Genomic DNA, 15,076 nt, shown 5'->3' on the forward strand with positions numbered 1-15,076 from the left:
GGAGGAGGAAGCAGGCTTGCAGGCGCTGTCCCCCAAGCTCTCAGCACCTCCAGTTCCTATCACTGGGTCGTGGAAAGAAGCCAAGAGTTGGCCACAGCCCTGACCCACCGTACTGGGGGATCAGCTCACAGAAACGCTTCAAAGAAGAGAAGGGCAGAAAGACCAGAATTCTGAAGTATACATGCAAAAGAGAGAATAAAATCGTATCATGTCTGCACGTGTTTTGTTGTGTCATGCTTATCCTGATTGATGAAACAGATGACCATGAACCTATAAAATCAACTGTGTGACCTGGGTTTTTGAGCCAAGAGATCACTCCTGTGACTGCGTTTCATTGTGTAAGATTCCCTCTTGCTAGCAAACTCACTCTGAGGCTGGTCTGATGAAGTAAGCAGCCATATTGGGAATGTGTATGTGCCAAGGAAATGTGAGCAGCTTCCAGGAGCTACCGGTAGCCTTTGGAAACCGAGGAAAGCCTCCAGCCAACAGTCAGCCACAAGCTGGGGCTCCAGGCCTACGACTGCCGGAAATGAATTCTGCCAGGCACCTGAGCGCACCCGGAAGCAGACCCTTCCCCATTAAGCCCCCGGATGAGAACACAGCCCAGACAACAGCTTGACTGCAGCCTTGACCTTGTGAGACCCTGAGCAGGAAACCCAGTTAAACCACATCCAATCTCCTGGCTCAGAAAAACGGAGACAATAATGTGTGTTGCTTTAAACCACTCAGTTTGTGGTCGTTTGTTATACCACCATAGAGAGCTAATACAATGACCGTCTCCCACGAGTTACCAATTATGACCAATCTCCACATGGAAGAAATCTGCAGATTCATGAACCATTTACTTAAGAGTGTTCTTTTTTCTTTTAATTTGTATTATAGGCTTATTAGTAAATGAAAAAACTTACTTTTCCATCATCTCACATAGAGTTCAGTATTTTCACTGAAAAAGCTAAAACGGAGCAGATGTCTAATGAAGAGAAACTTTGAAGTCTAAACGTTGAGTGCTCATCTTACATTAGTTAATTATTCTTTTTCATGAAACACCCTCCAGGGTGTGGTAGTGACCAACGGAGGCTGCAGACCCAAGAGCATAGTGAACCTTCACCCTAAAAGGGAAAGGTCAGACAAGGGGGTACATTTCTAACACCGTTCTTGCACACCTAGAAAGCAGAACCAAACTTGGGCTAAGGGCCTCTCCTCTCTTTGTATGCTTCCCCCCAAGGCTGTTCTACATTTTCTTTTCCCTGATGCATCTTGGACTTCTTAGAGGTCATGGCTCTTACAATCAGTGAGTGGAGATGCTAGCCTGGCCTAAAACTCCAGGGCTGGGTCCTCCAAACAAGCTAGATCCATATCCCTCCCTGCTAGATGGACAGAGGCCACTGGGAGACTTACCAACTTCATGGCTCACAGTGTGCCAGACAGTAGGGATTATGTCAGAAAGGACCCCACAAATTTCCAGTCTGGTATTTTAATTTGGGGGAGGAACATGGGGTACAGGCATGCTGGGATACAGATCCCAAGGCTTACCCTGTACAAAGACTCATATGCTCTTCCTTGGGCCAACACAATCCAGTTGGCCTTTCAGCCCGCCCGTCCATCCATCCATCCATCCATCCATTCCATCATCCATCCATCCATCCATTCCATCATCCATCCATCCATCCATCCCATCATCCATCCATCCATCCATTCCATCATCCATCCATCCATCCATCCATCCCATCATCCATCCATCCCTCCATCCATCCATCCATCCATCCATCCATTCCATCATCCATCCATCCATCCATCCATTCCATCATCCATCCATCCATCCATCCATCCATCCATCCATCCATCCATCCATCCATCCATCCATCCATCCATCCATCCATCCATTCCATTCCATCATCCATCCATCCATCCATCCATTCCATCATCCATCCATCCATCCATCCATCCATCCATCCAATCCATCATCCATCCATCCATCCATCCATCCATCATCCATCATCCATCCACTCCATCATCCATCCATCCATCATCCATCCATCCATCCATCCATCCATCATCCATCCATCCATTCATCCATCCATCCATCATCCATCCACTCCATCATCCATCCATCCATCCATCATCCATCATCCATCCACTCCATCATCCATCCATCCATCATCCATCCATCCATCCATCATCCATCATCCATCATCCATCCACTCCATCATCCATCCATCCATCATCCATCCATCCATCCATCCATCCATCATCCATCATCCATCCACTCCATCATCCATCCATCCATCCATCCATGTCTTGGAACAGAGGGCAGGGGCCTAGTGCAGAGGATGCTAGAGTGCCCTGAGGCTGAGCAGCCCCACCAGCTAGTGCAGAGGTCTCTGTGACAGCTTTCTCTTAGAAACAGATGGTGGCTATGCAGGGCCCCTTTGCCTTCAAGCCACTGGCAGAGCCCTGGCACTGTTAAGCCCAGGGATCTAGAAGGGAAGAGGGTGGAATAGATTCCGGGGTGCTGATTTCCACAGCTATCACTGGCAGCCCGGGTCCAGCCTCCCTCCTTCATCCTGTCGGAAGGAGGTGGCGGCAGCCCCCCTCCAGGTTTAGTTCTTGCTGCTGGAGGACCGGGAAGCTGTGATGTGTGTTTCTCTCGTCTACGAAACACTGCCATCCACCCCTCGTCCCAGGTGCAGGGCTGGGCTATGTTAGGAAGATGACAGAAAAGTGCATTCACTATATAGGTCTGGTGCAACTTGGGAGAAGCCTCCAAATCCCCTAGCACCGCAGGCTTCCCTGCCCTGCCCTCAAGCAGAGTAAATCAAAAGTGTGGGAGCAGAGGTGAACTTACCTGAAAGCTGAGGAAGCCTGAGCTGCAGGAAGGCTGGCTCACAGGCGCCCCTACCAAAGCCCCTTGCCTAACTTTGTTTCTACTTTTCTATGTTTGTCTCTCAAAGAGCGCTCCTGAAATTGTCAACTTTACATCCCCCAAACCCGGACTTGGAAGAGGCAAACTAGGAGCAATGAGACCGCAGACGGACAGCGGGGAGCCCCGGGAAGCCAGGGGTCCCTTTGGCGGACTCAGATTTGCCTCATTGTAGGCAAGCACGTGATAGAGGATGCTTTGCCTTCCTCCGCAAGCGGGTGGCCCAGGGAGACAGGTCCCAGGAACTCTCCCTGTTGTGTGCAAGGCCCTGGCGAGGATGCGCGTCCGCCACCGCCCTGCGGCCCCGCCCCGCGCAGGTAAACAGCGCCGGCGCGGCCGGTGGAGCCCGCCCCGGGACACGCCCCCCCGCCCCGGGACACGCCCCCCTCCCGTCCTGCTCCGGGACACGCCCCCGGCCCCGGAGAGGCCCAGGCCGGGAAATTACTCCGCGAGTTGGCGCCTCGCCCAGGGAATGTGCGCCTGCCAGGCCTCACCTAGTCGGGGCGCCGGGCCGCGTAGCTGGGGCGGGTGGCGCAGGTGAAAATTGGTGGAACCGTATACACTTAAGATCTGTGACTTTGTGATAATCATTCCTCCATTTAAAAGGGGAAAAGAACAGCCCCTGGGCTCCCGTTGGCTCCCAACTGTCACAGATCCAATCAACCTTTTTAAAGGGTGGAGGTGTGCAAGACGTTGCTCCCGGAAATCTTCGGGGGTGACAGTGGGAAAGCAATTTCTGCATCCTCGTGCAAAGCAGAACAAAGCAGAACTGACCCTGCCCCCGGCTCACGCCACCTGGGCAAGTAAGACTTCCTGGGCCTCACCTTCCTGGTCAGTAAAGTGGGATTTTCTATAGGACGAGAAGTCAAGAATGATTGAAGGAGATGGTGAGAGCGGTGGTCAGTGTGGAGTTCATTCCCGTGGGGGTGGTGGCAGCATCAGGGGGCTGCAATTTGAGTGGTGGCGTTCAGTATCCAGGGACCGGCATCGCGGGCCATGGCACCCAAACCAAGCTTTTTTTGAGATGTGATTGGGCCATGGTCCCAGACCTCTAGCTTTCTTGGATCCAATCCATTTTCAAGCCTGTTTCTCTCTTGGATCCCGTGAGCTCCCAACAGCCTTCTATTAAATTCCTTGTCTAAGTAAGCTGGAGTTGGATACTCTTGTTTGCAACCAGGAATCTAACTAGCCTTTCTCATCTGAGTTCTTTCCTTTGCTTCTACTGCTGTTAGGTAGGCAAGATGTTTGGACTAACTTTGGTTAGCTCTTATCAAGCCTCTTATCGAGCCTGGAAAGCAGCAGCTTGGAGAAGGACTGTACATCGCACACGTCGTCCACAACAATATCCCTTTTATTGACGCGAATCACAGTTATAAGGTCTTGTCGATCAGAAAGAAGTTTACATTACGTAGAACTACATACAAAGATGTAAAAATACACATACACCAACCACCAAAACAAATCATGTCAACCAATCAAACCTCTGGATGTGTGTCTTCAGTTTTGATCATCAGTGCTTCGGAAGAACATACATAGGCCGGGCATAAGATTGGCCTTTGGGGTCTCAGGGCATTCACAGAGCAGGTCACGGGGTATTCACCCTTGGAAGCAATCAAACATGTAAACTCAGAGGGCAGGCGTTGACAGTACAAGGCCTGGATACCTGGCTCGTGGGCTTCCTGCCTCTCAGTGGAGCCCATTCAAAGTCCCATGTTGCTCCTCGGACCAGTGGGGAGGGCAGGCCTTAGCTGGGTTGGAAGCAGTCCCGCTGTATCACCCCTGCTGGAGGAGCTCTGTGTATGAGGGAGTACGCTGGCCCCCACTCTCGTTCAAGTCATTGTTTAGGCTCATGACCCTAAACAACGATGAGCTGATGGACATTTACAAGGGAAAGTAAAAATATCTCATCTCTTCTTTTCCTACCCCTTCTTCCTTTCTCATCCTAAGCTCTCTGGTCAAATTCCAGGAAAGCCTGTTGCAGCTTAAGACTTCCGGGTCAGGTGACAAGTGACCAAATGGTCAGCAGAGAAGGAAGGACCCATGGCAGATGCCAAATGTCTTCCATTCACTTACATTAGCTTAAGTGGCTCCCTCAGTAAGTAAATAATGGGTTTGAGTTCAAGCAGTTTGCAGGTATCCCCAAGTCTCTTAGAAAAAGGAAGGCTACAAACTGATCAAAATAAGTGTTTTGGGATTTGAAAACCATGACAAACCACTTTTTTCTTAGAATCCATAGAGAGCAGGTCTCTGATCAAAGCTACACTCTTTTCTTTTCACAGAGCTCACTGTGTTCACAGTTGTCCTAATTGCTTTGACTTCAAAGAGTCAATCTCTAAAAAAAAAAAAAAAAAAAAAAAGGGTGAGAAAGAGAAAGAGAAAGACTAGCTGATTTTCTTCCCTTTGTCTGTGCATCCTCCCATTCTCCATCACCCTGGGGGAGGCAGAGGAAGGTATGCTCCTCCGGGGGCTGCTAGGCCTTGGAGAGTAGGTGGTATGGCTATGACGTTCCAGTTCTGGTCTAGATGGGTAGAGGATCGATGGTGAAAGGTTAGGAGGGACAGACGAGATGTCCTGACGATTCTGCTCTAAGTCACTAGGCAAAAATGCTTAGGAGACTTCTCTCTGGGGAGCTTGCTTCTGTAGGTGACCTTGGGGAGTTGCCATTGAGTCTAGCGAGGGAGACTGAAGGTACGGAAGCAGACATTTCCCTGATCTGTATGTCTTCGGTAATCCCACTGAAGAAAGAATCCATTCAGTGGCAAAAACAAAACAAAACAAAACAAAAACACAAAAATCTGTAGTTCCATGGACACCTTGAAATTCCAAAAAAAACCATTAGCTCCTTCAAAAGAAAAGTAAAAATTGGCATACAATCAGAGTCAATCAGGATAATGCGACGAAAAGGAGAGAAGGTAAAAATGTTTCAATGTGAAGAAAGAGGCTCGGGGTCCAGGAGAAGCCAACCGTTGCCATGTTCTCGTGCTGCCTTTCCCGGGGCCGGGATACTGGACCACTTAACCCAGACCAACATCCAATGACATCATCACCACAAATCCCAGGATGGAGGCCCAGGACGCCAGTTTCCCATTACCACTAGGAGGGAAAGAAAGGAAGAAAAGTAAGGTCTTAATGTGCTCTGGAACATGATCCAAGCTGCAAGCATCCTTTGCAAGGTCCAATTCCAGAAAACATACTACTACTATTAATAATGACAATAACATTGACAGGGAACATTTACTGGGTCTTACACTATGCCAGGGAAGTGGGTTAACTCATGGCATCCCAAAGGATAACCACATGAGATACATACGATTATTATTCCCATTTTACTCGTGGGGAAACTGAGGCATAGGGGAATTAAGCAACTTGCCGAAGGTCTCCTGTCCTGGCTCTGGAATCCATGCTTGAATAATAAAGAGAGCCAATTAAATTCTTGAAGATATCATTTAATCCGACCACAATTGAGTCTCATAATCATTCCGCTATAAAATCCAAAATGAAACAAAGAAGCCTCCAGCCCCCGACACCTGGCCTGTCGCTAGACAACGACCATGGATATATAGCTTTGGCTAACAGAGCTCACCTCTCCCCTAGTTCCAGCCCCAGGAAAATCCAGAGAGGGAGCAAGGGAGCAGGGGATATGCAAAAGTCCTAGCCTGCTTCATGGGGGGTGGAGAGGCGGGGTGTGCGTGCTCAGGATCACGCCTGTCTCCCCACCCACCTGCCCCACCCGCCTGTCCACTCCTCTGCCTTTTGCTTTCAGGGAGCACAGTTGGGGTGGGGGTGGGGGTAATATCGGGCGGACGCAGGAGATAGTAGAAATAAAGAAAGGAGTGGCAAAGGCAGAAAGGGCAAACATGGCGAGTGGGGCCCCGGCTGGGACAGGGACACATGAGGGCGGGGATGCTGTCCAACCTGATCTGGGCTTCGGGGATGATGTCATCCATGACCACGTAGACCATGGCGCCGGCAGCAAAGGCCAGCGCGTAAGGCAGGATGGGCTCGGCCAGAACCACGGCGAAGGCCCCAAAGAGCCCAGCCACGGGCTCCACCATGCCACTCAGCTGCCCGTACCTACGGACAGAACAGAGACAGTGCCACCGCGGGGGTCAGGCAGACACTCCACACGCTCAGGCTGTGCACGCGACTCTGACAAACGGAGGCATTTATTCCAGGTCGTATCTGAGCGCGGCGGCTCAGCAGCCCTGCTTTTTCTCACCACTTGCTCTTCCTCCCCCGCTCCCTCTTAACAGTTACAGTAGAGTCCCCCTTCCTAGGGTTTTTTTTTTTTTTAGAGGTTTAAGTCTCCTACATTGTCTTTTTTAAATGACAGCATTATTGAGACGTCAGTCACATGACATATGGGACACCCATTTCATGTGGCAGTTCAGCGGTTTACAGTTTATATTCATAAGGTGGTGCAATTGTCACCACTGTCTAATTCCAGGACATTTTCATCTCCCCAAAAGAAACCCCACACCCATCTGCACTCACTCCCCATTCCTCCCTCCCCCCAGCCACTGGCAACCACTAATCTACGATTTATCTCTATGGATTGGCCTATTCTGGATAGTTCATATAAATGGAACCATACCAGATGTGGTCCTTTTTATCGGCTCTTCTCACTGAGCACAGTGTTTTCAAGGTGCATCATGAATCACCACTTGATTCCTTTTAGACTGAATAATATCCCTTCGTATGGATACACGTCAGATACACATATCCATCACTCGATGCCGACATTGTCTTTTGAAGGATAGGGCACTGATTAGCAACATTATGGGCATTTCCTGAGGACAGCTGTGCCTGGCATGTTTGGGGATTCAGGCCACAACGGCACCCCTTCCGAAGAAATTGCACCCACCCACCTCTTCTGAGGACGTGGCCTACCTGGCCATGTGTTTGTATATTGTGTCCCCACAACCCCCATCTTGGATTAAGGTGAGAGTTCTCCTTTTAAAAGAAAAAAAAAATCCCTTCATTTGAGCTAGTACGAGTGGGTCTCTTGCTCAAAATCGAATGAGCCCTGATTAAAACAGCAGCCACACGAGCACTGAGAATTCAGAGTGCAGCAGATAAGCTGGTACCTGCACTCCACAGCTGAGTCTCACTGGCAAGAGACACCTGTGATAGAAATGGAATGGGGACATCTTTCCCACTGTCCCTTGCTGTGACCATTTGGGAAGATATAATACTGCCTGAGCCTCAACGTTTCCATCTGTAAAATGGGAGTGAGAGACGACTTCTCTGGCCAGCCTCCCCAGACGATGGGATGGTAGCAAGGGCAACTTGTGGGGACTGCCAACTCCCACCTGCCCTGCTTCTCCCTGGCCGAGAGCAGCCGGTTGGCATGGGGGAGACACTGGACCACATATTCCTCTAAGAGGGCCACGACCTGTCACCAATTAAGTGTGTACAATTCCCGACCTTGGCTTTGTCACTTCAGGAAAAAGTCGGTTTGAGGTCAAGCCCAGACTGGAGTGAGAACTGAAAAACAGTTTTATCTCAGGGTCTAGACGCCCCCTACTCCCTCCCCTCCTCTCGTGGTACTTCTACTGTAGGAAATGATGTTTACTGCCTCAGGCTCATGGAACTTGCATTATGAAAATAACTTCGAAGGCCATTTTACCCTGCCCTCCCCAGGATCCTCTATTCTACAGATGCCAACAATGAAGACAGATAATAGAGGGTGGAAATCACATAATTTAAGTCTGTGTAGGAACTTGTCAGTCGTAGGCCCTATAAAATGGAAGGCATTTTTATCGTGGTTATTACCAGCCCTTTTAATGCTCTGACCGTACTTTCTACAGCAGTGATGGTTTTAACAAAGAGGTGTTCTGAGGCTCAGAGTCCTGAGCCGAGGGGCAGAAGGTGAGATTTTCAGTCCTGGAGTCACCGCTGAGGAGCCAGCTGGTCATCTACACTCTGGGCCATGGTTTCCTCCTCTGAACACTGGGCACTCACCTTCTATGTCACTGAAAAGGCAAACTTAAGGGATAGGCTAGCAAGCCCTTTGGGGACTATACAATACCAGGCATGAGCACAACAGGTATCGTCTCCCCAGAGCTGCTGCAATGACTCTCGGGACAGGTCAAGGTATCAGGAGCCTAAGTGAAGGCATGTGACAGCAGAACAGAAAAATGGTCCACCTCAGTTCTTCCTTCCCAAAGGGGAGAAAACCTAACCCGGAATGGACATGGCGTGGCTCTCCTAGGAGGGGCTCTGAGATAGAAACACGGCCATTTGGGCCGGTTTATGCAAAGGCTACAGGTCAAGAGATGAGTTTCTTGAGGTTCCTCCCAGCCCTGGGAGTGCGGGATTCAGGCAGATAGTGGGTGTTTACCAGAAACTCCTCATTCGCTTCCAGGTCAGAAGAGCTTGTTTCCAAAGAAAGAAGCTGGCACGGAGGACCGCTTTGAGCCTTCCGTCTGCCACAACCCTGGCCTCTGAGCGCTGATGCTCTGACCACTTACCAGAAGGCTCTCCAGGTGGAAAAGCCAGCCCCTCGCAAGGGGAGGCTGACAGCGAGGCCCTCGGGGAAATTCTGGATCCCAATTCCAATGGCTAAGTTCCTGAAAGACCAAGAAGACACATGAAGATGGTCGTCTGGAAGCGAGCAGCCCACAGATGGGAGCCCCTGGCCTAGGCCCCAGGCATCCTTTGGTGTTCAAGATCCAGGTGAGACCTGTGGCAGGTGGAGGAAGGAGAAAGGTCAGGACACGTGTGTAGGTGGAGAACACAAGGAGAGGGAGGGGTGACATGGATGCTGCCCTCAGTCCTTGGGGACGCTTCTTTACGATGCTACAGTTCAGCAGAGAACACGGCTGAGTGCTAGGAGGGCCGTGTTCTGCCACTTAACTTTGCACCCATCATTTAACTTTCTACGCCTCAGGTCCTCCTATATCATATGGAAGAGGTTGCATCTACCATGAAGGATCGCTGTGATCCAGTGACCGAATGCCTGTCCAGTTCCTAACACATGTGAGCAGCTCAGTACGTTTTGGTTTCCATTCCCTTCTGCCATGGAGATCGACAGATCCCAATTTATCTAGAAGCAACTTCAGAAATGGGACAAGGACGTACTGATGCAGAATCCAGCAGTGGCCCAGATATCCTGGGTCTGGGCTCGGCTTCCCCATGGACTGACTCTCCGTGTGGATCTAGCACTGGGACGGCATTTCTTGGGGCCCCTGTGGTGCCTGTCACTGTCTCGCCTGCCTCTGTGGGACACTGCGGGGCTGTGCTGTACGCATCGGTCAGTTGGTCAGAGCCAAGCCCTGAGAGCCTCCTTTGCACACAGACCAGCTGTGGGCGTGCCAAAGGAAGGGAGGAACGGAACGAGCCAGGTGCAAATGCAGCTGTGATCCCCAGGGAGCTTGTCTCCCTGGGGCACACTCATGAATGAAGAACCCTCATTATACACACTGAACGTCAACCTTCAGAGAAAGCAAAAGCCTGATGGGAAAGAAACAGCATCAGTCTGCATGCAATGGGAAGGCAGTTTTAGAGCATCTCCCCAGACGAGACTCTACCTTGGCTGCCCAGGTAGGTCCCTGGGGCAGCCCCTCCACGGCGGGCCCATCTGCTCCCCAAAGATCTCAAGGGCGTGAGAAGAGGGTGCCGCCTAGCAGACAATGCTGGGCATGAGCACCAAGGGACCGTGGGTGGAGCAGACAGAAAAGGGAAGCTCCGCTGTCACTTGGCTTTCCAGTCAATTTGCTCACCTCTGTCCCCCTTGCGGACAGGTGGAACCCACCCACCAACTCTGGACAGTGGCAAAGGTGTGCTGCAGACCAGCTGGCAGGCTCCACCCTGTCCTCCCTGCCCACTCACCCACCCCAGGCCCCTGGGACAGGGACACACGTGCTGCCTTGGACGGTCCCGTTAGGCCGGCTCTGGCCACAGCCTCCTGTCCTGTCCTCCAGCAAAGACAGAGGATAATCCTCAGGGTTTAATATTTCATCTTTCTGTTTGAGGGCTTGAATCTCAGCCTGTGTTGGCTTTTATCCCCCCAATTCATGCACACACACACCATATACGGGGTTCACGGTCCCACACACACGGGAGGAGGGAGCCTCTACCTGGCGGCTGCCAGGTCAAGGAGACTCTTAGGAAAAGGCCGACCCCACCAGAACCTTGGACTTCTCAACACGTGGTTTGCATGTGGTTCATTTAGTGAACTCGGATCCTGTTCCTTCTTGACAACTTTACAACATGTCCCTTCAACATTCACCCATCAGCTCATCAAACTGATGGCATCTGAAAAAGTATTATTTACTCTTTAATAAAAGAAATGTTCTGGTGTCTTAGGCATGACACATCACTCACCTGGAGCACCTGTTCATAAAATGAAGTGGATGGGCAAGAAGACACCCCTGCCCACCTGACCCAGGCCACGTCCACAAAGGGCACCTGGCTGCATCGTGTCCACTGACCTCTCCCGGGGGTTCATCGGATCCCAGACTATCATCCAAGGCAGTTCTCTCCTTTCACTTCTTAGAGATGAAGAGGTTCAAACATGCCACGGGGTACCACACGGGTCCAGGTCATAAATATTTTAGGCTTTAAGGGCCCCTGGGTCTCTGTTGCAACTACTCAACTCTGTCATTGTAGTGGAAGAGCAACCAAAATGTAAACAAATGAGTAGGGCTGTGTTCCAATAAAACTTTATTTATAAAGTCAGGTGGTGGGCCAGATTAGGCCCATAGCCTGCAGTTTGCCGACCTCTGCCCTAATATCTCAGTGGCTACAGAAAGATCTGACGAGATGGAAATAAAGACCCAATGAGGGTCTTCCAATGAGCAAGGTCGAGGTGTCAGACCAGGTCTTAAGGCCCTTGGTGGATGTGGAAATAGCACTTTGTGGCTGGTTCACCGTCCACGGTCATCATCTACCCTCGTGTTCATGGGCAGGTGCATAGCTTATCCCAGCCCAACCGTGGAGAGTTGTCAGCTCAGTGTCACCAGCAAGCCAAGGTGGGGCGCCCCGTCCAAAGTCCTCACCGTGACATGGCGCTGACTGCAGCCATCCGACAGGCGGGCTGTGGAAGCTTCCTCCACATCCTGTCCGGGAGCCACCGTCCTGATAAGCAGCACAGAAACCCCATTCTTCTATCTCTGGCAAGCTGTGTTACCTCTGCCCTGCCCCAGCTCTGGCATAGGGCTTGCTGCCCAACCCGCTGCCCCACCCTCGGGATCCTGCTAGGTCATTCTCAGCAGGGCACCACCACTGGGGGACCACAGAATCTCTCCTGAGTGCTCCTGGGCTCTTACCCACAGCAAGGGCTGGACCACAGCTTCTCTGCCCTTCCACGTCCATGGATGTCCCTCGTTAATTTGGCTGTCCTCTACACACACACACACACACACACACACACTGGCCCACCACGCTCCCTAGCTCTGCTGTATGCTGTGCATGTTAGATGTCAACTAGGCAGGCGTGACCCAATGGACGGGCTCAGTCCCCTCCACGCCCTCTGGTCCCCTGCCCACGTGTATCAGCTCTGGACTGTGAATTAAACCCCAAGCTCTCAGCCCTGGCTACACACTCCGGTCACCAGGGAGCTTTAGCCAATGTTGGTGCCGGGCGCCACACTCGGGAATTCTGACTGACGGTTGTGGTGTCAGGCCCAGGTCTGCAGGTTTGAACAAGGTGCTGACGGTGTGGAGAACCACTAACCTGAGACGTCATGCAAGGGGATGAGGATGACGGTGGTGGCTGCACCTGTCTCCGACTCAGGAGCCCTTTCCCCCAATCCTGACAGCTGAGAAGCATCGCAGGGTGGCCCCGGCTAGGAGCTGAGGACACCAGTGGCCACCTGTGAATGTGTCGGGCAGCCTGCAACTAGGTGCTCTCTGGGCACAAAACCTGAACTGGGGGGCCCTGGAGGGGATCCTGGAAACAAGGCGCAGGAGCCTCCAAGCGGAGGGTCATTAGGAAGACAGGATGTATCCACAAAATTGATGGGGTAACGGCCACCCAAGGGGGACGGAGCAGAAGGGAGCAGGGGGTCAGGTTGGCAGGCCTGGTCCCTCGGAAATGCGAGCTGGGAGGGGACTCAGGAGCCATGGGGGCCGAGTGGCAAGCAGGGATGGGACGCTGTGAAAGAGGGGAACGTGCAGCATGCTGGGGAAGCCCTGAACAAGCTCCCTCTCTCCTGCAGCCCTCCCCAGCTCTCCCCATTACCCCCACACTACAGGACACTCTCCGCCTGCATGCTGAGGCAGTGCAGCTTGCTGGGCCACCCCTCCATCCTTTAACTTTGGGAAGGACAAGTCCAAACGAGAGGCTATGAAGACTCAAAGCAGGATTACAAAGCAAGGGCAAACCCAAAGCCTTGCCCTTGGGAAGACAGTGAAGCCGCTGTCTCCTGTCCTGCTCTTCCCAGCGGGAGTACAGACACTGTCACCAGTCTGGACCACAGCAAACGAGTGGCAAGAGGGAAGTGGGAGTGAAGGGCTCTTTGAGCAAAGGAACCACAGGCTGTCCCCTGATGGTATCCCTGCCCTTCGGTGGGGTGAAGCCAAGCCTCACAGGGACCTGTCACCCAGGACTGAGTGGGAGTAACAGGGAGGGGATTCTGTGAAAAGAGCCAGGGAAGGCCACGCATGGGGAGAGCAGGGGCAGGGGAGGAGGGAGAGTCAGGGGGTAGAGAGGCAGGGGGGAGGGTGTCACTGCAGGGGCTATGGGATGGATGACTCCTGGGGGACAAGAGCCTCCCTGAGAGGTGTCGCCTGGGAAGGTGAGCCCAGAGTCTGTGTGTATGTGTGTGGGGGTGGGGGGTGGGGAGCAGTTCCGGTGAGGAGCCGACTTGGGTCCTTCAGACTTTTCCTTTCCCTTAGGAACCGGAATTTGCCAGGAAGGGGCGACCCAGTCCAGTGCTAAGGGAAATGAGGCTGTTTTTAAGTCCATTTCCTAAGACGTTGATTTTTTTTCTTTCTAATTTCTACACTAGAAGAGAGAATGGCAAGAAGGAAGATGACCAAGCATCACTCCGATGGAGGGGAGGAGGTGAGTAGCAATGCTTTCTCTGACCTCTCAGAATTTCTCATTGGCAGTGAAGCAAGTGTGCGAAGCGGGCAGAATTCCCTGAATGCAGTTCGCGTGCTGCGATGCAGAGGTCACATTGTCTTGAGCTGATGCTTTTGAAGAAGGTCCCATCCAACACTGATGGTCCATGCAAGTTCCAACCACTCCTGGACCAGTTAGATGTATCTCCCTCCAGCCCTCACCAGCCCCATGGGTGCCAGGGCGTCCATGTGGGTCTCTCAGCTCCAGCCCAGCTCCGAGATGGCCAGGCATGGCAGGGGCAGGAGAGATGACCTCCCTGCAGTGACAGCGGCAGACACTTTGATCTCTGTCTGGGGCAGGGACATAAAGGGACATTTCATGCTGTTTAGGGGTGGGAGGACCTGGGTGGGAGTGGGAAGGCACTGGGCTCACTCATGAAAACCGACCCCCAGCAAATGGAGGGGGCCGGATCCATCAGGGCTGCCAAGGGGATGCAGGCAGAGACGGTGCCCATTCTCCAGTGTGCATGCTGCTTTTCCAGTTGCCTCACATGCAATGCTGGTTGCCAGCCTGCTAGTTAGAGTGGGCCTCCCTGCCCTTATCTACAGATACCTCAAATCCCAAGTGGCCAGCGACTGGAACAAAGGCCACAGTAGGCAGATGCTCCTGCTCTTTCTTAGAGGTCTGGAGGGAACTGGAGGCCGCACCCTATTTCTGCCCGGGGCTGCCTTCTCATCTCCTGCATCTCGCTCCAGCTCAGACCCCAGAGTTAGTCAGAGAACACTCACTCAGGCTGCAAGAGCACTTACAGGTCCCTTGCTCAACAATGTCATTGTTCAGGTAGAAAACAAAGGCATGGAGAAGTTCAATGTCTTTGGAGAGCATGTAGTGGTTGAGCCAGACACACCTGGGTGGAGACCCCCACCTTCCCCCCGCCCCTTCCCCCCCCCACTCCTTTTCCCCCTTCCCCCCCCCCCCCAGGCGCTGTTGTGACCAAGTACAAGCTACAGGAAACTGGGCCTTCACTTTATCTGTAAAATGGACATAAAATGCTCCCATTTTCAGGGTTCTTTTTTGGCTGCGGAACAATCGCGGTGAGGTGCTGGTCCCCGCTTGCCGCCCAGAATGAGTGCTTCTTAAATGGCA

The 15,076-nt window shown here is 52.2% G+C and overlaps 1 protein-coding gene across 4 annotated transcripts in view; it reads right to left on the bottom strand.

The window, feature by feature from the left end:
• Nucleotides 1-4,259: 4,259 nt before the first annotated feature.
• Nucleotides 4,260-15,076, bottom strand: part of SLC39A11 (solute carrier family 39 member 11) — a 297,599-nt gene continuing 286,782 nt past the window's right edge. For all 4 annotated transcript variants that reach the window (XM_033091150.1, XM_033091152.1, XM_033091151.1 and 1 more), the window contains 3 exons: nucleotides 9,394-9,492; nucleotides 6,836-6,994; nucleotides 4,260-6,013 (listed from right to left, as the gene is read on the bottom strand). In XM_033091150.1, coding sequence (XP_032947041.1) covers nucleotides 5,935-6,013; nucleotides 6,836-6,994; nucleotides 9,394-9,492 — 337 coding nt within the window. In that variant the 3' untranslated portion in view covers nucleotides 4,260-5,934. The remainder of the gene's footprint in view (nucleotides 6,014-6,835; nucleotides 6,995-9,393; nucleotides 9,493-15,076) is intronic.

The sequence above is a fragment of the Rhinolophus ferrumequinum genome, chromosome 21 (genome assembly GCF_004115265.2).
Source record: "Rhinolophus ferrumequinum isolate MPI-CBG mRhiFer1 chromosome 21, mRhiFer1_v1.p, whole genome shotgun sequence".
In the NCBI taxonomy this organism is placed as follows: Eukaryota; Metazoa; Chordata; class Mammalia; order Chiroptera; family Rhinolophidae; genus Rhinolophus; species Rhinolophus ferrumequinum.